This window comes from Xiphias gladius, chromosome 9 (assembly GCF_016859285.1).
Source record: "Xiphias gladius isolate SHS-SW01 ecotype Sanya breed wild chromosome 9, ASM1685928v1, whole genome shotgun sequence".
Classification (NCBI taxonomy): Eukaryota; Metazoa; Chordata; class Actinopteri; order Istiophoriformes; family Xiphiidae; genus Xiphias; species Xiphias gladius.
The window spans coordinates 7,381,602-7,405,351 of NC_053408.1; the positions used below are offsets into that span (position 1 = coordinate 7,381,602).

The following is a 23,750-nucleotide window of genomic DNA, read 5'->3' on the forward strand; positions in this document are numbered from 1 at the left end:
AAGCACTGAAATCAGTACTGTAATTCGGCATTCCCCCTTGATGCCATATCTTGCTGTAATATCTACTATTAGATATACAGGAGACAGTGTGGTAAATGACTTTGCTGTTTTTATAAAATTGTGGTTTCAGGATTGTTGTCATAGACCTCATTATAGACATATGTACAGAAACATTTCACCAACAGTGTGTCACCTGCCTTTTCTCTGAACATCACGTCTCCAAAGCCTTTTTATCTCCACTTTTGTGCATTGCCATTCCCTTTGAAATTCCTAAAATTGCTGCATCATTCACTATGATTTTAATAACTGTTCTCTTAACATGTCAAAATAAATCGGACACACGCTGTCATTTTTATGTTTGCTAAACGATAAACAGTTATAATAAACATTAATATCTTAGTAAACGAGGCAACAAAGGTTGATGCATTCCCACTGTTGCTCCTTTGTTCAGTTTCCATCAATGAATGTACAAAATTACATGTGTTATAAATGTTATGGATACATTTGTGGCATTATGACAAAACAAAAATGATAATTTATATATATATATATATATATATATATATATATATATATATATATATATATATATATATATATATATATAGATATATGTATATATATGTATATGTGTGTATAATTTAAATCCTGCTCTGAAGTGATGGTTTCATGTTGATTTTGTTTTCTTTGTACAAAATGTTTTGTGTTGTTTTTATTTATTTTTCTAAATAAAAATGTTGCTAAATTCTGCACTACTGGTTGCTGTTTCTCCATCTCTTTGGTGTTGGTTGAGCCAGTCATTTATTAAGATATGACTGCAACAAATGATCATTTTCATTATGGATTGATCGGCTGATTACCTTTTCAATAAATCATTTGGTCTATAAAAAGTCAAGACAGTCCCTCTCACTCTCATTTATTAGATAGCTACAAGAAAGCAATAGTAAATCAGTCATCTAAATTTGGTCAATAAATCACTTCAGCTATACATTAAACTGGCCTCTAATGCATTACACAATCCACTTACGCCTTACAGTGTTCAACAGTCTTCTTCTCTACAAAAAAAAGTGTAGATGCTTTTAACCTTACGTAGGTGAAAAATTAAACTTTATCTTGCTCTGTTCACACATATATATTCACATGTATACATGCATTCATGTGCAGCACCAAGTTGGTTGTGGTTACTGCAGCTCCTAATGCGTCATCTGTCCATCAGTCTACACTGACCGATATTTTCATAAATCATTGGCTCAGTTTCCTGAATGGTAGCGATCCATCCGGCACAGTAGATAGCAGCTGGAACATCCTGATGTCAGATAACAGAGCAGCATCAGTGTAGGTCATACGCGTCATCCGTCCAACATGGCAGAGAGCAGATACGATGGACAGTTATCCTGCATGCTGTTTGACCTGGATAGGCCTCCCTGCAGAACCATGGCGCCCTGCAGAGGTGAGAGTTGGTACTCGATTTGCATAGGTAGAGGGTGTAAATGGGTGGGAGAGACCGATACATTAATGTCTGCATCTTCTCTCACTCTCACTCTCTGATTTTGGGACATGATTTTAATTTAGTATTTCCAAAGGAGTTTGTAAAATGTTTCCGCTGGGTAACAATTACAGCGGTCAGATAAATGCAGTGTTGTTAAAAAGTACGACATTTACCTCTGAAATGCTGTGCAGTAGTCAAGTAGAGTACATCAAATTTGTACTTAGTTACACTACTTGAGGAAATGTAGTTAGTTGCATGTCACCGGACATTATACTGTAAGTGAACAAAAACAAATCACTGAAAAAAAAAGAGATGAGATGAGATAAAGTGTAGTTTAACAATCAAATTTAATGGGAATGGTGAGAAACACGGAAGAAAAGAGATCACGTAAAAAGGGGAGGCAGCTCTGCTGGTTTTCCTTCTAGCTCTGACATATTTTTCTGCTTCCATGGCAATGGAGGGGTTTTTTTTTCCCCTCAAAGTAAATAAAGTAAATATTGAATTTTGTCTGGTCTGAGAGGATTTTATTTCGGTAAACAACTTCCTCCTGATGTGTTGCTCTGTCTTTCTCTGCAGTGCATCCCATCTCTTTGAAACCTGTTTGAGGTCATACTACATTAGCAGGCCTGCCTGCTCAACCTTCAATGTCTGTGTATGTGTGTGTGTGTGTGTGTGTGTGTGTGTGTGTGTGTGTGTGTGTGTGTGTGTGTGTGTGTGTGGGTGTGTGTGCATTAGTGCCTAAGCGTGAAGGAAAGTTGAGACAAAAGAGTATTAGTGACATTTCTGGTGTGTAATCATGCTTCTAATCCATCATACCATTGCCAGGGACTTATTTCCACTGATTTCGTATGCTCACAAGAGTGTGTGTTTCGTCGTGTGTGTCTCTTTCTGTATTGAGAGAAATGATCGTGGTTGCGTGATTCTGATTAATTTCCTGGCCCTGTGGGGAAACTCCGGCTCCATTGCACTGTAGATCAGCCCTAATTATACAGTAAAAAGACGTGATGGCCATCAGTTTGATGGCCAGGTGTGGCCATCCTCATTATTTCACAACAAATTAAGCAGATATAAAGTCTGGAGTTTATTCCAAGTATTGAATTTGCATTTGGTAGCTGTTCCTGGGTTCTCTCAATATGCTGTCCAAAGAGGTGTCGAAAGAGGTGCAACAACAAAAAAACAAAACAAACATATCAGACAAATGGCAGAAACTTTAGGAGGGGTCAAATGAACAATTTGGTACATTCTTAAAAGGAAGGAATGCACTGGCGAGCTCAGCCGAAAGTACTGGAAGACCGCGGAAGAAAAATACTGTAAAAGTGATAGGAAAGTGCTTCACAGTACAAATGGATAATTACCCAAAACACACTGCGAAAGTAACCCCAGAGTTTATAAAGGCAAAGAAATGGAATATTCTTCTATGGCCGAGTCAGCCTCCCGACCCCAGCCCAACTAAGCATGCTTTTCGCTGGCAGAACATCTCAAGAGAGGAAACTCAGCATTTGGTGATGTCCATGGGCTCCAGACTTCAGGCAGTCATTGACTGCAAAGGATTTTCATCCAAGTATTAAAAATCATGCTTATATTTATAACTATGTTGGTTTGTCCAATTACTTTTGAGCCTCTGAAACTGAGGGACAATGTATATAAATGGCTGTAATACCTAACTGTTTAATGCGATATTTTGTTAAACCCCTTGAATTAAAGCAGAAAGTCCACACTTAGATCACATCTTGATGGCTCTGTCTCAAATCCATCGTGGTGGTGTACAGAGGTAGAATTACAAATATTGTGTCACTGTCCAGATACTTATGGGCCTAACTGTACTTGTATTGCACAAGCCCTGTTGCCAACTGTCAAGAAGCTTGACTGCCAAATGAATACATCACTGTTTATACGTAGCAGCTTAGCTTACATTGAGAAACCCTCTACCAGAGGAAGTCTCCTTTCTTCAATTTAAAAAAAAAAATTTGTACATAAACAATTGCAAAAGCAACTATTGTATTGATGTAATGTACACAGCCATCCAAGATACAAACACTCAGACGCGGCCATTGACAACAAGCTTCGTTTTGAGTCAAATACTGAGGCTGTTTGCTAAAAGGTCTTATTATTTCTTAGCAAGATCTTTCATGATGTGCAATGAAATGATTTTGCTCCATCAGTGTTTTACTACCTCCCGCCAGGGAGGTTATGTTTTCACCTGTGTGTGTTTGTTGGTTTATTTGTCAGCAGGATTGTACAAAAAGTACTCAACCGATTTGCATTTGAACTTGAAGGAGGGATGGGGTGTGGGCCAGGGAAGCCCCCATTGAATTTTGGGGCAGATCCGGATCATTTACTAATAATTTGAGTTTTTCTCTGAAGTCTGGTGTATGTTGGTGTAGCTTTGGCAGAGGTATGCACCCTAGTGAGTGTCACTCCAGTTTTTAAACTGTTCTTACTTAATGTGTTTTTATTCAATTGCTTTACTCCCTCCAGTACACATGCAATGTTAATAATTTTTCTACATGGTTTTTACTTTAACTAGTCATTTTGCATTATTAACACAATAAATTCAAAGAGCTACAGTATAGCACCTGTGGCACATTGTTTAAACCTTCGTTCATGCCTTGTATTTGATGAAAAAAAAAACAAAACTGTGGCTGCCTCAGGCCAAGTCTGTATCACTGCAGCTAGCTAGATAAATAGTGATACTAGTTACACCAGCTCTGTCACCGACTGCTGCCAAAGCTGTTTGAGACCGACTGTAGCTGCGATTATCACCGTAGTCTTGGTTGCACTTTGGTTGCAATGATTATGGCTCTGACACGTTAGTTCATAACGGGTCGAACTAACTACATGCAGGACTTGCGTGCGCGTGTGTGCGCGCAGTGAGATAACATGGCTGTGCGGGCTAAACGTTATATTGAAGCTACTGTATTCCTGAACTCCTGTGATGCATTGGTAACAGTTCTGTCATATCTGATAGAAGTACCACAGTCTCGAATCCTGCGGGGCTGAACGATGCTTTCTTGGCCAATAGGAGCATCAAAGAGTAGTCACAGTCCAGCTGCCATATCCATATATTCAACCACAAATGAAGCCAGAGTCCAAGAAATAACCACCCGGCACTGCCAGACAAAGCAGCATCAAGTAAAGTGTCACATCATCTCTCCTTTCTGTAGTATACGCAGGCCTCCCTGAACTGGCAGTGTATTATAAGTGGACTTGACCAGCACACTAACTGTTCCGATGAATCATGGGGAATGCAAAAAATGTAGCGAGGGAAAACAAAATTTAATCCAAACACAAAAGGGGTTCAAAACAATTCCCACCAACCTTCTAAACTAACTCCTGGCAACAAAACAAATGCACTTGCTAACATGTCAGACTAAAGGGTAATTGGGAACAGATGAAATCAATCGGGCGCGGCAGGCAATCTCACAGGCAGGAAACGCAAAAAACAACTGGCAGACACATAAAGTATGCAATTTCAAAATAAAACAGGATTAAAATAAGACATATGGACACTGAGGTGTTGATAAAAACTGTCTTGAGTGATAGATTGGCCAGGCTGCTCATGCCCAACTACTGCTCCAGGATCAAACTGTGTCTCCTGTGTCTTTTTCATTTTTAAAATCTGGTGTTTAGTATCACACCAGTTCAGAAACCTCTCCGTTTCAAGATGCATGTGACTCATAGATGATCCGTAAAAATATCTGGGCAATCTGCTGTTTGTGTTCATTTAACCTTAACAGCTGTGTTTGGCTGCTAATTGAATGGCTCTGAATCACACCCACCAACACAAAAAACAGGACTCGCAGCTCGATCAGCGTGGTGGGGGTGTTTCTAGGTAATCAGCGCTGGGTATTTTGTTGTTTCCTTTCTCGAGCAGAGCGAAGGACTGCAAGACTAAAAAGCCAATGGCACCAGTTCACAGAGGCTGATTACGGATAATAGGGTGTTAGCAGCATGAACTGATAGCACAGAGAGAGAAAGAGAGAGAGGGAGTGAGAGAGAGAATGTGTTGCAGTAAGAGGGGTCTATATTGGCAATGTGAATCGGCAGTGAAGCATCCTGGGGCTTCGTGTTACAGGCCTTATAAGGGTCAGGGGCCCCTGTGTCTCTGCTCGCCTCGGCTATTCTTAGGCTGTCTGTCCCTCACCCTCAGCAACCCTGCAGGCAAGAAACTCTTCTCCATTTTAATACAGAGTTTAATGTTGATTTTTGACAGTTTGCACTTTCTCTGATTTGAGGTTTGTTGAGAGTTTTTGATTCCAGGAAAAGAGCTTGAGGAGGTTTTTAGGCCGTGTCTCATTTTGGCTCGCTACTCTTTCTGTGCGTGTGTCTGTCTACACATATGTGTCTCTTTGTGTATTTGTGTGCATGAATGCATGCCTTTCTATGTGTTCTCGTGTCTGTGTGTGTGTGTGTGTCACAGAGGTTCCACAGCACCTGACCCACCCACCCACCAGCAAAACACCAGCAACACCACCACCCCAGGGTGTTTGTCCTGAGAGCTGGGAGCAGACGGGGAGAGACGCTAGTGAAGCCAGGGCTTACGGAGGAGGTGCCGGCTGGGACAAAAGGATAGCAGGGGAGGACGCAGAACAAGGGCACACGGAGCAGGAGGAGAAACCAGACAGCCAGCAGGAGTTGTTAGCAGGAGGAGTGTTGACGTTTAACCGAAGATGAGTACGTACACAGTGACTCTGAATGGCCCGGCTCCATGGGGCTTCAGACTACAGGGAGGAAAGGACTTCAACATGCCACTCACCATCTCCAGGGTAAGGACAGAGTCACCCTCACAGCCTCAGATTTGTTGTGACAAAGCAATTTACAAGATTACAAGCGACATTGACAAGATAGATCACAAACACTGGCAAATTGATAATCCGCTGTGAGAAATCAATGCAGTGGCAGTGTCACATAATGATGAAATATTACACCAATGATTTCAAACTGAAACTAAAGATCTTCTGCGGTACACTGATTGCCGGACTTCGTCAAACTGATCTACTCAAAGATGATAAAAACCAACATACACATGCACAGTAATGTAAACACAGAACTCACCATGCGTAACTTATCCCTCTAACTTCAAATATCTTCACTTTTATCACATTTTACCGCTTGAATATCGAAGTAAGCGTCATTTTGGTGATTTGCAGGTGAAAAGATGTGTAGGTGTCTCAGAAAAAAACAAATGTTGATGAAAGGTTAATGTTTTTTAGACACCTAGGTCACATCTAACTACTGCTTCAACATGTAAATGACTAATTGAAGCAGGTTAATTAATGGACCTTCTACATGGTAAACTAGAGTCCCTCAAACAATTAAATGTAACCTAGATGACTGACAACTTTCATTTTTTAAACCAAATTTGTCCCAGTTTTTATCCTTTCCAACTGGTTTGACAATAACGTGTTGCATGTTCTCAACTTCATCAAGCTTGTGTCTATGCATGTTCATAAGGTATGTGCGCATCATATGTGTGTGCGCAGGTGCGATTTGTGTGTGTGTGTGTGTGTGAGCGGTGGCCGTGCAGCAGTTATGTAATGCTGCTGTACATGATGATGGCAGGGAGGCTCAGATGTAATCTCCCGAGAGATTTCTAGAATAGAGCAGCAATGGAAAGACAGGAATACCTTTACTGGAGTGGAAGTGCTGCTGAATGAGTTAACTTTTACTTGAAAAAACTTTTGAACTTGAAAAAACGAGCAAAATATATACTTTGATTACCTTACAGGCAAACTCAAATATCTCCCCTCAAACCCCAAACTGAAGCTTGACAGGTCATATCCAGCTAAACTTATTAAAGTGGAATTACTTTTTAGTTCAGTAAAGTCAAATTACCAATTCAGGGAGAGGGATTATTGACTACATTGGGATTGATTTATTCATTTTAACTGTCAAATCTCATAGAAACTAAATGTCATACCAAAATTACATTATAAGATTCTTAACCATCAGTTCAGGTAAAGAATATACTAAAAAAAAAAAGAAAATAACTAAAATGATCATAATTTAAGAAAATGTGGGAAAAATAAGGTGTCACTCTACAAATACTGTAACAACAGTAAGTTTTAACTTCTGCAGCAGATAGACAGGCTCTCTCTCCCTTTCTCTGGCAGGGCTCCTGGTGTATTTACAGCATTTCCTTTAAATAGCATTGGAGGAGAGGTGGATGGATGGAGAGGGGTGGGAATGGGACAGGGAAGAAGCGAGGTGAGCGAGGAAGCTGATGGCAGCTTGTGTTACCTTTAGTAAGCTTTATTCCTCGCTTATAGCCAGTTTCAGTTACAGCTTTTGGAGCTGCTCCTGAGAGGACAGCATCATTTTGGAGGAATGGATGGAGGGAGGGTTGGTAGATCCGGGAGTCTGAATATTAACTCTGCTCCCTCCCGCACCTCCGGCTCCTCATTCCTCAGTCCCAACTGACGCTCAGCTGGCGATCAGCCTGTGTTATATTGATTCTCCAGACATCTTTCAGTTTATGGTCTTCTAATCCCAGTCTTAGGCAACTATAGGGGGAGCTATGATCTGAGTCTGGTATGACATTGTGTCATTGGATTTGTGTTCATCCTGTGGTCATGATGGGCTCTGTCAGGTTAACATAAAACACTGCAGCTTGACGTGACAGCCCCGGGTGCCATTACAGTTTGACGTAACACCGCCACAGTTTGAATTTCGGCCTACTTTTGCCAAGAACTAAGAAAGGAAAGAAGAATGAGGACAGTGGATTCCTTAGATCTTGTTAGTCAAGCTGAAATTCTGTAAATATGTGACACACCAAACTGGATTGCTGCTGTCCAGTCATTTTATATGACTATGCGCTTGTCATAGTTAAAATAATTTTTTTAAAAACTGCAAAAAACTGCAAATGGATGAAAACAGCTTTCTGGTCTCTGATTGGCTAATGTCATGAGCTTGTGCACATTGAAAAAGTGAGAAATTATCCTGGCACATTCTTTTTTTTATAGACTGATCTAATGCATTTTAACATACGATGAAACATGCAAGAAACGTTTTTTACAAGAAAAATCTCCCTGCTCAAACCCCAACACTATCCAACAGTTATCTGTCCAAGATTGTGCTGCTCTTTCTCTGTATTTTCCTCTCCATCTCCTGTTTGTCATCTGGTATATTTGAAATATTTGTTTCATAGGAAAGGATGCATGACAGAGTGGTCGGGCAGTGTGGTGTCTGCATGTGTGTTTGATTACACTAAGGCAGCCATGCAAAAATAATTTTTCTCCGCCTGCTATCACCTTGCCTGTCCACTGTAACTCAGCCTTCTACACACACACACACACACACACACACACACACACACACACACACACACACACACACAGACAGGCACAATGACTGAAATTCAATACTAGAGGAGAAAAAGCAAATAGCCATCAAAACATGGAGAAAGTTTGACCGTAGGAACAAGGACACGAGTGACAGTCTGAAAAAAACAGAACTTAAACATCAAACTAATGTGGATTGTAGAGAGGAGCACATTACTTAATGTAAACAGAAAAAAGTTAGAATCGAGGAAGTCTTGTATGAATGTCAGTGGCAGGTGTGTGTGTGTGTGTGTGTGTGTGTGTGTGTTTGAGGGACGAGGGGGGCGGGTTGCTCAGTTGGATCAATCACAGTGAACTCACAGGCATCAACAGCATTGCTTATTTTTAACTTTAACGAGTTGACTGTAAGCCTAGACCAAATACTGTATGCCCCATGCCTCAGAGCTGAGTTAAACCTGCTCCCTGTGTAGTTTAGCCACTTAAGTCCAGTTTTGTAGCATAGCCAACGGCATAGGTATTCAGCTGAAGGTCAATACATGAATGACAATTGAAAAAGAGGGTAAAGAAAAATGTGTTCTCTTATAAATGAAAAGAACTGCGAGGTAACGATTCACAATAACTCCAAAATAAAACAATTTTTAAAATTGTCTGTTGAATTGAACCATTACGGAGTTTGATTCAGTTAAACAACAGTCCCTTTACTTTATATCCTTGTCCTCAGCCTGCTTTTGCCTGCACTACTGGATCCAATTTCACTTGCTCCGTCAACTTAAAGATGCAAATGTTATTATTTTTACAATTAGAAATTACATCGTTCTGTCCTGCACATTTTATGGCTCTTTGAATAGAAATCCTGCTGCTTTCCTCCTCACTTATTTCAGCGATAAAGAGCCTTGTTTGCTGCTGCGGAGACTGATTAGACTCAGATAAAACGTGGTTCCACTCTGACAATCAACCTAACAGATACATTTTTATCCTGGCCCTTCATCTGCAGGTCTGATGGATTAGTTTACTTTGCCTCATCAGCTTTTCCCTTCTCTACCTTTTAAGCCCTATTTACTGAGCTGCTACATTCACAGCATAAATGCTGCGTGGACTGAGGTGTTTCATCACAGAAGAAATCACACGTCGTCTGAGCTGTAAAGCTGTTTTCAGTTGAGGTTTAAGGCAAAAATGAACAAATTATAATCTACGTTTTGAATTTTTCCTGATATGCATCAAAGCTCTTACTTTCTGAATTCACACCCACTCTGGGGAATTAATCCAGCGTGCACAAATATTTACTCACTCTGTAACATATGTTTGTGTAACTGCATATCTTTTTCAGTTGCTTGTGTGTTTCCTGAGGAATCTGTGTCACTGGTCCTTGTGTGACCTGCTCTGTTGACCCCTCCATAGATAACTCCAGGCAGCAAGGCATCGGGCGGCAGCCTGGCCCAGGGCGACTTCATCTCAGCCATTGATGGGGTCAGCACTGATGGGATGACGCACCTGGAGGCCCAGAACAAGATCAAGTCTGCCACCACCAAACTGTCACTCACCATGCATAAGTAAACAACCAGCCCACTTACACCAAAACACCCGTCCCACAAACTTAAAGTAGATGATGCAGAATGAACTTTACCAGGCACTGGAGCTGGATAATATTAACTTCAGAAAGAGAGGGACATGGGGATAGATTAGTGTGGACGTTTTAGGTGAAAGTCAAAGTCTTAAAAATAACCACACATGCTGTTTCAGATATGTTTCAAGAAACATAAAAAATACCCTGCATTTAATATTAAATTGTGACTGAAATAAATATCCACAAAAAAGGTTAATTAACTTTTTAAAAGCACATCTACTCCTTCTCCCTCATGGAAAAAGCCAGAATATGTAAATATGCAAAGACTTTTTCATTTTAAAAGTTTTACTGCAGGACCCAAGATGTCTTGCACTTAAAAGTCCTTTCTCGGTGTACGTGCCCTGGAGGCGTCATGTTACCAGTTCACACTTTTGTAAGTCCCATACTGGTCCAGGTTGTTTCCTAAACTAAATGTGATAGCACAAAATCTTACTAAGCTACACGAGTTAAACTCAGATTTAAGGTGCGCACATAAAAATTTCCCCCTTCAACAGATAAATGGGGAAAAAAAATTTCTAGTGTCAAACATTACTCGGCACAGTGTAGAAATACACATTTTTGAGTGGAGGGAGACCTTAAAATAAAAATAAATAATACATCTAAAGACAGTTTATTTCAAAGGCATATTTTTCTGTCTAATCGACAGATCGAGACGCCCCGCACCAGTTCCCACAGCAACTCCAAGAATGGACTCACCCATGCCAGTCATCCCCCACCAGAAGGTATAAACACTGACAGTGTCTTCAGATAAACACATAGAAAAGTCAGCACACCAAAATTCCACTTATCCATACAAACATAAAATGTGTCTGGATACTTGTACATATTTGTATGTATGTCTGTTGTTCCTGAGTTGTATTCTTGTAGTAATGTTTGTTAGAATATCATCTTCACAATTCTTTAATGGTGCGGTCAGGTAGCTTCCTGCTGCCCTCTAGTGTAAAATATTCACAGTGCAACTGCAGGGAGTCCTTTGCAGAGGTCAGGGGTCGGCAATCCAGGAGCACAAACAACATGACAGGAAAATCAATAAGTATCATTTCACTTTAAAGCTTTCTTTTCTATCTATCCGGACCTCTTCCCATCTTTTTAAGGAGTTAGTAAAGATGAGGGAGGAGATCAGGCCTAAACATTGTGGAGAAGTTAAAATGGAAATTTCAGTGTCCTATGAAACTTTGCAGGATAAAAAGCCCTCTGAAAGGAATTACTTCCAAGTGCATAAAAAAGACCCGGAGCTCCCCTCGACCCCGGTCAAAGATCCTGCCTCCTCCACGTCAGCTGCCGTATCTCCACCGGGCCAGCGGGGGCAGTACAATTCCCCAATTGGCCTCTACTCTCCCGAAACTCTCAAAGAAATGATGACGATGCAGGGCAGGTTAGGAGAAGGGTCGGCAGCTGCCTGGGGAGTTTCATCACTGGGGTAGGTTACCGGAGGGAAAATAAACCTCCAGTTATGTAACACTGAGAGAAGACAATTTAACGCCTTCAGCGATCACCCTAAAACCAACACACCCTCGAGCTAATGTAACAAAATGTCACAAAAGTACTGTGTAATATCCCACCTTCTTTGTTTAACCTCACATTAACAGGACTGTGATCAGAAAATATACTCAGAACTTTCCATCGTTATCCCGGCAGTCATTCCTCTCACACGTGGCACTATTTTGGGAGCGTACACACAACCATACCTGGCCTGCGTCCAGGTAACAGAATAGCAGGAGATCAGACCGCAGGGTCATTTTATCTGAGACACTGAACTAAAGGTCGAATGGCCTCAGCACCCCATTCAAATGTCTCGGATGCTGTCCAAAAGATAATTCGAAATAGATTGAGATTCAAGAGGTCAGTAGTTAGAAGACGATATGAATGAGCTCTTGGTTTCTTCACCTCTTGTGAATGGTAGACTCATTTTTTGTGAAATAAAATGAAACCAGGGAGATGATGTTGCAAAAAATCTTATTAAAGAACTTTTTTTTTGCTGTTTCAGCTCCTCGATTTTCCCTTTTTGAGGCTTCTTGTCTCCTGGTAAATATGTCTCCCCCTGTCCTCTGATGCTGATGGGAATGCCAAGCCCAGGACAGATTGCTTATTCCTGTTTTGCCTGGGAGAGCAGAGACTTGCTTGTAAAGCATTTTTTGTGGGTTGAAATTGCTGTTGAGGTTACGGGGAGGGGATCATTTGCAACTACGGCAGAGTCAACGTGAGGCAAAAGCAAACACGTGGATACTTAGGGGCCCTCAGCCACTAGAAGTCAAAGATCCCAGGGCCCAAAGTGACATGTGTACAAAACCCATTTAGATAGTTACTATCATAAAACTAAGAATAGAGGAAAATATTTGCAAATAAAAAGCTGGAACCAGTGATTTAAAAAAAATTTTTTTTTAGCATTTTTGCTTAAAAAACTATTTAAACAAAAGAATAAGGGTGGCAGTATTCTATATTTTTCTTTCTGTCAACAAATCTCATGAAAAGACCAAAACCAATAATGAGTTCATCCGTCTCGCAGTACTTTCTACATTCCCCAGGCTTTCAGGAATTGTTTTCTCTCAAAGATGTTTAAAACGCATCATAAATATTCGGTTTCAATTTTAAATAATGCTCAGAAATTTCCTAAAACAGCTGGGCACTGTAGTTTTTAGCAAATGTTACTCAAACAGTAACAGACTAAATAGAGCATTTGTCGGGGACTATTTTCAGCTGTGGATTAATACACATTTGCTGCTGCAGGGAGACTGACTCAAAATAAACTAAAGTGCCCATATTCATCATAATGTTGGATCATGTCACCCCTTAGCGAAATAAGCTATTGCAAGGCTTTGACTACACAGATTATACAGTTACATGTAAGTAGGATTAATTCATTTCGTTTTGGTGTTTATTGACAAAAATGACGAGACTTCTCCATTAGAGTTTTAATTTCTTATGATTTACATTTTTAAACATTTATATTTTCACTTTCATTAAGAAAGAAACTGTGAAAACGGATAACATTTAAGTTTTTCAAGGTTATTTTTGAAGGACATAAAAAGGCTTGGGTCAGCCCTGTTTTACTGCTTCCTTGCTGGGACTGTAGGGCCAGATCAGCAATACCTTTATCCTGACTGAACAATATGTTGCACTGGCTGGAGTGTGGAGGGAGATAAGATGTGGCCAGCGTTGAGGGAACTCTCCCTCAGTGGGACGGCATGAGTTTGGGTAAGTTATGGAATACTTTCAGAGGGTAATTAAGGGCGTAATCAGCTTGGCCTCTGACATATCACATCCAGGTATCAGTCTCCTCTAATGTGTTTCCCCTCTGGAGCCGAGCTGCTTTACAGTAACGGCCAATGGTAAGTCAGATGTCGGGAAACGTGCGCCAGACAGACCGCAGGACGATGATGGCGGTGTCGTGCCAGCGGCCCCACCGCGCTGAGTACATGGAGACTCTGATTCCTCTGGCACACACACACACACACACACAACCAGGAGAGAGCAGCTGTTGTACTTGGCCATGGAGTGTTCCGCTCCGGTTACACACCATCATCCTGAATCCCCTGAATGCCTCTTTTCCAAACCTGAGATAAGAAACCGAGCACATCTGTGCCAAAGTCACGACGTCACATCAAGCCTAGCCTCTGTTGCAGGAGCTCCTGTAACTCAGTGCTGCAAGCTTTCATTCAGCATTTCCTTCATCCGTCCTCCTGAAAAAAGCGTGCTCCGGGAGTTTACTTTCCATATTCTAAGACACATTTGCACCCACTACAGCAGTTGTTACAACCGAAACCTTTGTGATTTTTACAAAGTTAAACAACCATTACTTTGTGAGCACAGACAAAACTACAGCTCCCATGAAAAAACTACCAGCACGGGTTGGTTTCACCTGTGTACATAAAACCTTGCCAACACTCTCTTCTACTGTTTTTTTTTTTTAACTTTCTAGTTTTAATCTCTGCTGTCTCCACTAAGAAAAACAAATATTGAATAAACAACAGTAGTACATTGTTTTTTTGTTTGTTTTTAAAGAATCAAGATCCTTTTCTGAACATATGAAACAAGCCACACGACATACATACTGTTGAGAAATGCTGTAATTTTTGTTATTTGAAATGTCAATTGGATTTTGAATGTGGTTTTCTTACTTCTGGAGCACCTTCTCCAGCACCTCCACCATTACTGCAGTGGCAGAGTGACACTTAAACCATTTTTTACTGACAGAGAAAGCAGAACCGTTTGGGATGTTCACGGTCGACATCCGTCCCCTCTGACAGATGAAGCTAATTTGTGTTCATTTGGAAGTTACGTAGACGTAAAGTGCTAGTTTGAACCCAGCAGGAACTACTTGCTCACTTTTGATTTAAATCATCAAACCCCACGATTTTTGGCATTGTAATAAGAAGAAATGTATGGTTAAATAGAGGAGACACGTGATATTTTAAAAGTGGAATTTCGGCATTTGATGACTGCATCTCATCTGGACAGATTTCTTTGGCAAAAGCGATGAAAAGGTGAAATCTTTTACCTACATTACAGTGTTAAACATGCTGCAGTAATGGCAGCTTGTCCACCTCTGCCTACAGCCCGTATTCGTCTGCACTTTAATGGCAGCAGCTCTGACATTAGGGGATCAGATGGTCTATGCTGTGTTTGTGTAGTTGTGTATATTTGTGTCTGCTCTGTGCTAAATGTGTCTCTGCAAACCCCCTCCCCCCCTCCGTCCTGTATCATGTGATTGAGACCCTTCTGCCCTTGTCAGTCACTCCTGATGCTGCAGGGGAAGCTGTGAAATATCCCGGTGATGACAAACGTTTGCTATTCTGACCTGTGCACGGGGTTACAGGATAGCACTGTTACTTGGATAATTTCCCGCAAACACAAATGGTTCCATTGTTATCACCAAAATACCCTTGGTGATTCACTGCATTCTCTCCTTCTCTGTCTGTCTCTTTCTGTCTGTCCGTCCCCCTCTGGTGTGTTTCAGGTTATCGCAAACACAGCTGCAAAGTCAGTACCGTCACATTTCTCAGCATTTAATGTGCATGAAGTATACCTCGGTTTTAGTTTTCTAAGAGATCTGTCACGGGTGACTCTGGTTGTGAAGTGGGGTTGTGTCCAACTTGGATTCATGTGTGTGAAGGTGAACTAAAGCTTAAGGCTCCAGTGTAAGTGTAACAGCATACTGAGCGTGCTAGTCATTTGTTTCTTCCGGTAACTGCAAAAATAACTCAGGAGCTGAAAATTCAAGACATGTTATTAACAGCACCTGGTCCCCAGAAGTGGAAATTAAAAAAGTAATCTACTCAAGTACTGTACCTCAGTACCGTTTAAAGGTACCGATACCTCCCTTGAGGAAATTGTGTGAGACTTTCTACTTTTCTATCACAACATTTCACTCATTCATCTACATGGCAGCTGCACTAGGAAGGGACTTTATGAATAAGATTTTACAAAACATACTTAATGAAATTATTGTTTCTAAAATGAAGCAATGCTAAACTACCCGAGATTTCAGTATATGGAGTAGTTTGATTTCTCTATATACAGAGTAACATACACATTTACACACATTTGAAAGGATTAAAATGACTCCTTTTATTTTTAATACTTGAGTGTACAATATTTAATGCTAATATTTATTTTCTTTTGAATAAGTTCTCAAGTAAACATTTTAATGTTGAACTCTTCTAGTATTACGATATCTATCTATATCTATGTTTTCCACCTCTGCTGGTCCTCTTTAGCTTTCATATTCGTTTTGTGAATATGAATGGATTTACAGTACATTACTGTGAATAAATGCATGAGCAGTAGTGTGTATCAGTAAAACATCATCTGCAGTGTGTGTGTGTTTCGTTGTGCGTTCTTTGAAAAACATAGGTAATAATCTGGGCCTTGTGGTTGTTGAAATTAGCATGTTTTGGTTGTCTTTGGACTGGTATGTCAGCTTTTTCGTTGTTTCCCTCTAGTAAGAGTTTGTGTGTTGTCACTAGTGACACAACGTAGTTGTTTAGCTGCAAGTCATTATGGATTATGCCTCTGTCCCAATTCCACACTGCACAGTGATGCTAAACAGTATAAATGATGTACTAATACGCAAATTATATTTGTTCTTTTCAAAAATTAGCATACAGCATAATACGTATTGTTAACCCAGAGGAAACTATACAAGACATTCGCCAAAGGAATGTATATCAAATTTATGTGACTATGTCACCTGTAGAATTTTTGAGATGGCATGAGGTTTTTGTTTATAGAAATATGAGACAATAACTGTTTCAGCCCATTCATCTTACTGCCCGTTGCTTTTTTTCATCTAGATTTTTCTGTTTGATGTTATAATTTTTTCTCATTTCTGTCCAGGATATTAATCTACATCCTTAAGGGGAAAACAGCAAAGTCCACTGTGAACGTCCTTCAGCCTCAAAAAATGCTTAAAATGTGTATGTAGTATGGAACTGGGACACAGCTATAGAATAGTGTGATGCGTATTTGCGCTGTGTAGAGTACATGAGGTCCCACCAAAATTCAGTATTGGGCGGTAGAGCAGCGCCCCTGTCCGTCAGTTGTATTACTACAACTGTCCCGGTTTCCTCCCTTCACTTTGGGTCTTTCTCTGTCGTTTCTTTCCTCTCAAATTCTCCTCTCCTCCCCCCGTCGGTTAACCTCTCATCTTCACCAATGCACCCGAAACCTCCTCTTCGACCCATTGACCTCTGACACCCTCCCCCGACACTGACATTGTGGAGTACACCCCCAGCTTCAACCCCATAGCTCTGAAAGATTCGGCCCTGTCCACCCACAAGCCCATTGAGGTGAGGGGTCCAGGGGGAAAGGCCACCATTGTTCACGCCCAGTACAACACACCAATCAGCATGTACTCACAGGACGCCATCATGGATGCCATTGCAGGGCAGTCACAGGCCAAGGGACATGACAGGTGAGGTCACACAACCAAACCAATCCCCTCTCCAGTATTTTATGTGTTCTTTCCACTCACACAATTGACATCACATCACACTGATTCAATCGGCCTGCGCGCCGAGAAATTAAAGGGTCAGGTTACCCAAATTACATTTTTTTTAAAAACATACTTTCACACATACTGTTTGGAGTTTGTAGAGGAGCAGATAGTTTTAGAACTTTTTGTCTAGGTTTTATCTTTCTCTAAGATTTGTGCCTCCAACCCAAATATCATGAAGGTGACAGAATTGTCTTTTGTGCTTACCTACAGCATTGAAAAATTATATGTAAAAAAAACAAAAAAACATCACTCCAGAAAAAGTATCAAAAAGTCTCTGCGAAAACTTCTGACTCCCCGGTAGAGTTTTTTTTGGGTGTCCAGGATTTTGGAAGTAGCAGTTACAAGGCTTGGATGGACGTGATACTAAAAAAAAAAAAAAAAAAGTCAAGAGAAGTCAACAATGAATCCCAAAGAGCGTTTGGCTAAGAAACATTCAATCACCAAGCTGAAAATCTGCTTTGTGGGCTGCTAACAATAAGATGAAGCTTTATACTTTTCTTTTATACAAACCTGATAATACACAATTCATTTATATATTCTGGGGCAGTGTTTGGTGAATTTAGAAAGTATGGTGTGGTTTTTAGTTCCCTTGCACAAACAGCATTCGCTGGCTTCATGAGTATTGTAGTTTTTAGAGCCATTCATCACAGCAAAGTGATGGAAACTCTTTTCAGAAACTAAACTTAATATTAATATTATTTGAAACTGATGGCCGTAACATAAACTGTCAGTGTTAGAGTTAGTGGACTCCCGTGTTTCTACGTTGAGGAACACTGAGGATATCCTTAAAAGAAAACATTGAAATGGAAATGTACACATAGTTCCTGAACCAGCAGCTCTTCCCAGATCACAACTCCACTGTGTAGAAATCTTGCAGATGGATATCTCACAACCTCTCAAATAAACCAAAATGATCTGCATGGCTGTATTCCACTTTCAGAAAGTGAGAAAATACGTTTCTTTTTTTTTGTAATTTGGGTGAACCGGCCCTTTATGATATTTTGCCTGAAAAGCCCAAACAAAAAGCAGCAGCTTTTAAACGTATAAGCATACTTTTAGCCTACACTGCAACAACTCGGATGTCTACTGGACTGTACGTATGGCCGGGCTTTTCCTTGTTGTCTGTGTTCGTGCCACGTACTCCTCTGTGCCTTTCACCCACTTTCCTCTGCTCATTCCATCCGCAACCAAACAACCAACCAACCAACCACACCCGTGCTGTCCTCCACCCATCCCTCCCCATCTTTCCTTCCTGGTTCCAACCTAAGTGAGGAGGCGGGCTCCCCCTTGGCGTAAGTACAGCAGCGCTCCATTTCCCTCTTGCCTCTCCTCATACATGTGTCTCCTTTGTCTCATGATTTCATAACAGCTTGTGCATTGCTCCATATGTCTCATAAACTAATAGTCCACTGAAAATGTTTCCAAGTCCCACAGCATCCATTTGTCAATTTTGATTCGGTAATGTTTTCATATCTGTTCTCGAGGTGTTATGTGTCAAACCAAGATGTTTGATGGATAAACTCACTAACCAAGAGGCCATCGTTGACTCGGTTGTGTGTGTCTAAGTACTTTGGTCAAATTGTGAGAGTGCAAGTTGTGTTTTGGGTCTTTCTGGAGTCCAAAAGCAGCCAGGAGCTTCAAAACCTAAAGAGGATTTCATGGCATGGGAATGTTCTGAGTATCGAATCGCAGGTTTTCAAATAACTACTGCCCGATCGGTATTGACTTATTTTTCTAACACTCATTAAAGAATGCCGAAAAAACACTGTCCAGTCATGCTGCTGTGTATACACACTCCAGCATTTACTGTACTGTTCACTACAGGCACCTTCAGAGTAAAACTATAGGACAACACAAATACAGTGAATGTAAACAGTGAACAAACACTGTATACTGTACAGTATGTAAGGGAAGAAAAAAATCTAATAATTGGCCAAAATGTAGTAACTTCCCACAATTTAAAAAAAAACAGGAAAAAATGTACTTTAATGTTTGGTTGATAATATAATAAAAGATACACAATGGTGTTTTTAACAGGATTTTGCTTTGTTTTGCAGTGTCGCACTTTGCTGTTTCATCTGAACAACCTCTACAACTCTCACGTGACAATAAAGCCACTTTTTTGTAGAATCTGAATAAGTCTGACATTGGCGCTCCCTAGTGATAGTTTAAAAAAAAGACACCGTGGCAGACAGCAATATCAGGACCAATGAGATACAGTAAATAGACTACACCACTTTCACTTTCACCGAGATTGTCTAATATTACTACAAACAAAAACGTGTGTAATTAGAATCATTAGAAAAATGCATAATCCCATCATGAAACTTGAAGTTAAAATGCCTGGGAGCAACTTAAAAATTTGTATTTGGAACCTTTAAAAATGCTCAACCCTTTCTGTGAGGTATCAACCTTTGAATTCTTCCAATTTGAGAAACAGAAGGGATGTAAACATCACAAAATACCCAAACATACTCGTAAAAGATAGGAGTAATATAATCTCTGTGGTTGTAGATGATGATGCATCATGGGCATTTAATACATGATGATCAGTTTTTGTTTTGTTTTTTCCATTTTGGGCCTTTGCATATGGTACATACGACAGACTCAGCTCTAACAGTACTCTCTGACCTGCAGTGGAGTTCTGCCTGTCAAGGACCCGGTGGTAGACTGTGCGTCTCCGGTGTACCAGGCAGTGATCAGGCCAGGAGAGATAAACCAGGACATGTCTGAATGGGCTCGTCGTGCTGCAAACCTGCAGTCCAAGAGCTTCAGAATCCTGGCCCACATCACTGGCACTGAATACAGTCAGTACATTGACTGCTTGCTTTTTTTCCTTCATTCCATCCTGTGGTCTTCCCTACTTTCTCTCTCCTTACCGTCTTGATACTCATCTCTGCTAATCCTCACTTCTTGTTCGGACACAGTTATCATCACATTAGTGAGTCCTTAACAGGTGTCTCTCTCCATACAGTGCAAGACCCAGATGAGGAAGCCCTGCAGAGGTCGAGGTAAGGAGGAGTCATCACAGACTCCTCAGTTTTGCAGACAGCAGCATTTCAGCTCAGCATTCATTTTTATCGAATACAAAATGAACACTTCCTTACAGAAGAGTCCAACATTTTGGGAAATATGCGTATTTGCTCTTCATTAGATGAGAAAATCAATACCACTCTCACGTCTGTCCCGATAGGTCCTTTGTGCAAGCAGCTTTTCACGACCAATAGTTATGTTTTATTTTTAAGTGACATCTAGCGGCTGTGTGAGACAGTATCAGGCTATTCAGCAAATGCCTCAAAACGTTGCCCGTTTCAAACCGACAGTCAGCTTTGTTTCATTTAACTATGACCGCAAAAGTTCTTTAACCTTAACCACATGGTTATTATGTTAACCAAGATTATGAACGTCTTCTAACCTTAACAAAGAACTTATTTTAACTCAAACCATTATCTCTCCCTAAACCTAACCAAGGTATTTTTGCGCCTAAACCTGACTAATTCTTTGCCATGATAAAAATTTTGTTTCACTGTACGATAGAAAAGATTTTGGTATAATGTGGGTATAATTTTTCTGAAAAATTAATGCTCACCACTGAGACTCAAATGTAAATACATGAGAGACAAACTGGGGCTACTCTCAAGCTCACTAATTAACATGTTGTATCTTGTTTGTTGGAAGAAGCATTTTGTTACCTTTAAGAAAAAGCCAGGCTAGCTGTCTCCCCGTCTCCAGTCTTTATGCTAAGTTAACAAGCTGCTGGCCTTATATTTACTATACAGATATGAGCTGTATCGATCTACTACATTGAGCTCTCAACACGAAAGCAAATAAGTGTACTCCAAAAATGTTGACTTATTCTTTTAAAAATGTAATTAAAAAAACAACTGTATCACCTGATGTACAGTAAAAGTCTTGTCCTGCCTTCCTCACCATCAGAGAGAAGTTTGAGTCAGAGATGAAAGGGCCCCGCTTTGCCAAGCTGAAGAACTGGCACCACGGCTTGTCTGCACAGATCCTAAACATCCAGGAATAAAGAGGGGCATCAGAGCGAAAAGAGAGAGAGAGAGAGAGAGAGAGAGAGACAGAGAGGAGGAGGACATGTAATGGAGGACATGGACAAAAGCACAGGAGTTAAGAGGAAGAGGGGATAAATTATGGAGAAAAAAAGGAGCAGGAGGAGGAGGAAACTCCTCAGCGATGTGAGATAGTGTTGTAGACTTGTAGATTAGTAGAATGTGAGATACTAACTGTTAGTGTTTGAATGCTATGTGTTCATAAGATCAATATTACCTGTCAAATGTATCTGTCCACTGCTAAGACCTGACTGCATTTGGGTTTTTCTTTCTTTCTCTGTTTCCTGTCTGTTTGTGTTCTGTCTCTCTTAAACGAAAGGGAAATTGTACAAAAAATAATAAGTATTCAAGTGAAAATGCAGAACTGATGATGTTTCTTTTATGCCCCCAGTACATAAACCACAAACACAAACTTATGAATTTAAACACTATCGGCATGCTTGTGAGGAAGGACACAAGGACGAATACACACATAGAGATTTATCTACATGCACAAATAAAGTATGTAAAAAAAAAAAAAAAAAAATGCACTCAAAAAATGTACTGATATCAATGTGAATAAATGTTTTCTTAAAACTACACAGCTGAATGAACTGTTACAAACCAACAAGTGAAATAATCGTGTCACTTTCTATCTTGGGAATCAAAACTGGAGGCATGGTGCAGTGTCATGATTGATAGAGACATTCCTCAATAAATGAGTCACATTTCCTGTCACTTCTAGTGCCACTGGGATGCCACACAGGGTGTTTTGACTTTGCAAAGCAGAATGTCATTCAGAAAGAGCATCTAATAGCTTCTGACAGGATAAAATGATAATATATATATTAGCTGGTGGCACCCTTCATGGGGAGCTGAAAAAGCACTGCTGCTTCATTCTCAAAGTTTGTTTTTCTTTAATGAATGAGTGACACGAAAGCAAGACGTTTTTGATGATGAGGCAGATGGGTGGACATTCTCGTGCAGAGGGTTTGTTTCTATAAATACTATAATTCAATTTTCATGAGTTTGATTAAGGGTAAGAATACTACAAGTTGGACCCTTGGAGGGAAGGCAATCAGAGCTGTAGACTTGGAGCTTGGATATGAGTTTTTGTGACCAGCTGGGGTCAATGGAACAAGATATAAACACAAAATTGACATACAGTATTACAGCTTATAAAGATGATATGGTGAACATGTTTGCATGCATTTTGCACATCCAGCAGACACAAGGAAACATTAGTATCCATTTTGAGTTGTGTTTTCTAGCCAACTGTCAAATGTAAGTGCAATATTCACTCTCCTTTTAGCTCTGTTTTTGGTCTCCACCAACTTCTGAGGGAAATAGCTGGCTCTTTAGCTACGTATTTATGTTTTACGTTTGTTAGCTTGAAGTAAGCTAGCTGTTAACTTGTCTGCAGGCCGTTTGGTGCTGGGCACGTAGCATACGGTCGTTTTTTAGAGCTTTTTGTCTGAAAGCAGCTGCCTGCTGCGTTTGGAAATGATGCTGCTGAGAGCAGTGAGACCGAAACAGTGAATTGCAGACTGAAAAACCAAATCAATGAGCTGAAAGATGCTAAAATACTCTGTAGAACTGAGGGGAACTGCAAAGTCAAGTGATAATTCTGTGTGGGTTCACCACCTTTACCAACCTCTTTCACACTGTACATAGTGATTTGACCCCTTGTTATTATAAAAATATGGATTAGTGCAGCTTTAAGTCATAAAAAATAGGATTTTAGACTTAATTGGGACTTGACAGCCATAATATTTTACTTCCTTTATGCCTGATTTCCTACACACCTGACTTGAAGCGCTGAAAGGACTTGGTCTCAGGTATGTTAAAAACAACATTAACACATCTTTAAATGAAAAGCATTCAAATGCCGTATTATTTTAATGTTCAGCATTTAAATACTTGTGTCATGACTTGCACTTTGCTTATAAGGACTTATAACTTGTCGTGGACTTACCCTCCAAAAAAACTTAAAAACAGCTCTTCAAGTGATGGTTTTACATGTAAAAAATTGGCCATTAAAAGTCTGAATAATCTTTTACATTTCAAGCAAACTAGCAGTTCAGCAATTATGCTGCGTCACGATGTCAAATTTTTTGTGATCACCAGAGGGCAGTGTGATTCTCTTACATTCACAGACCCAAAAGACCAGACATCCTTTTCCTTGCAACAGTAAAACACCACTTCATGAATCAGTACTTTTGTCCACAATTATTTCTCTCTACATGCCCCCTTTTGATTACAAAAGGAATGTATAAAAATGGAGCTGTTTGCGTATCAAAAGTATCCG

The 23,750-nt window shown here is 40.3% G+C and overlaps 1 protein-coding gene across 4 annotated transcripts; it reads left to right on the forward strand.

The window, feature by feature from the left end:
* The first annotated feature begins 5,909 nt into the window (after positions 1 to 5,909).
* On the forward strand, positions 5,910 to 22,002 carry ldb3b (LIM domain binding 3b). 4 transcript variants are annotated; one of them, XM_040135599.1, is made up of 9 exons: positions 5,910 to 6,255; positions 10,168 to 10,319; positions 11,040 to 11,115; positions 15,351 to 15,373; positions 17,109 to 17,306; positions 18,659 to 18,682; positions 20,028 to 20,197; positions 20,365 to 20,401; positions 21,327 to 22,002. In XM_040135599.1, the coding sequence occupies exons 1-9, from the start codon at positions 6,160 to 6,162 to the stop codon at positions 21,421 to 21,423; spliced, it is 873 nt and encodes a 290-aa protein (XP_039991533.1). In that variant the 5' UTR covers positions 5,910 to 6,159; the 3' UTR covers positions 21,424 to 22,002. The 4 variants fall into 4 exon arrangements, with proteins under 4 accessions (XP_039991533.1, XP_039991535.1, XP_039991534.1 ...); XM_040135601.1 differs by lacking the exon at positions 18,659 to 18,682; XM_040135600.1 differs by lacking the exons at positions 15,351 to 15,373; positions 17,109 to 17,306; positions 18,659 to 18,682 and adding an exon at positions 11,575 to 11,813.
* Positions 22,003 to 23,750: the final 1,748 nt, after the last annotated feature.

Bases quoted from the DNA above. Each gene is read 5' to 3' on its own strand.
- ldb3b (XM_040135599.1), top strand. From the start codon at position 6,160: ATGAGTACGTACACAGTGACTCTGAATGGCCCGGCTCCATGGGGCTTC. The intron at 15,374-17,108 runs GTCAGTACCGTC...CGACACTGACAT, and splicing joins ATCGCAAACACAGCTGCAAA to TGTGGAGTACACCCCCAGCT. The intron at 20,198-20,364 runs GTCAGTACATTG...CTCTCCATACAG, and splicing joins CATCACTGGCACTGAATACA to TGCAAGACCCAGATGAGGAA.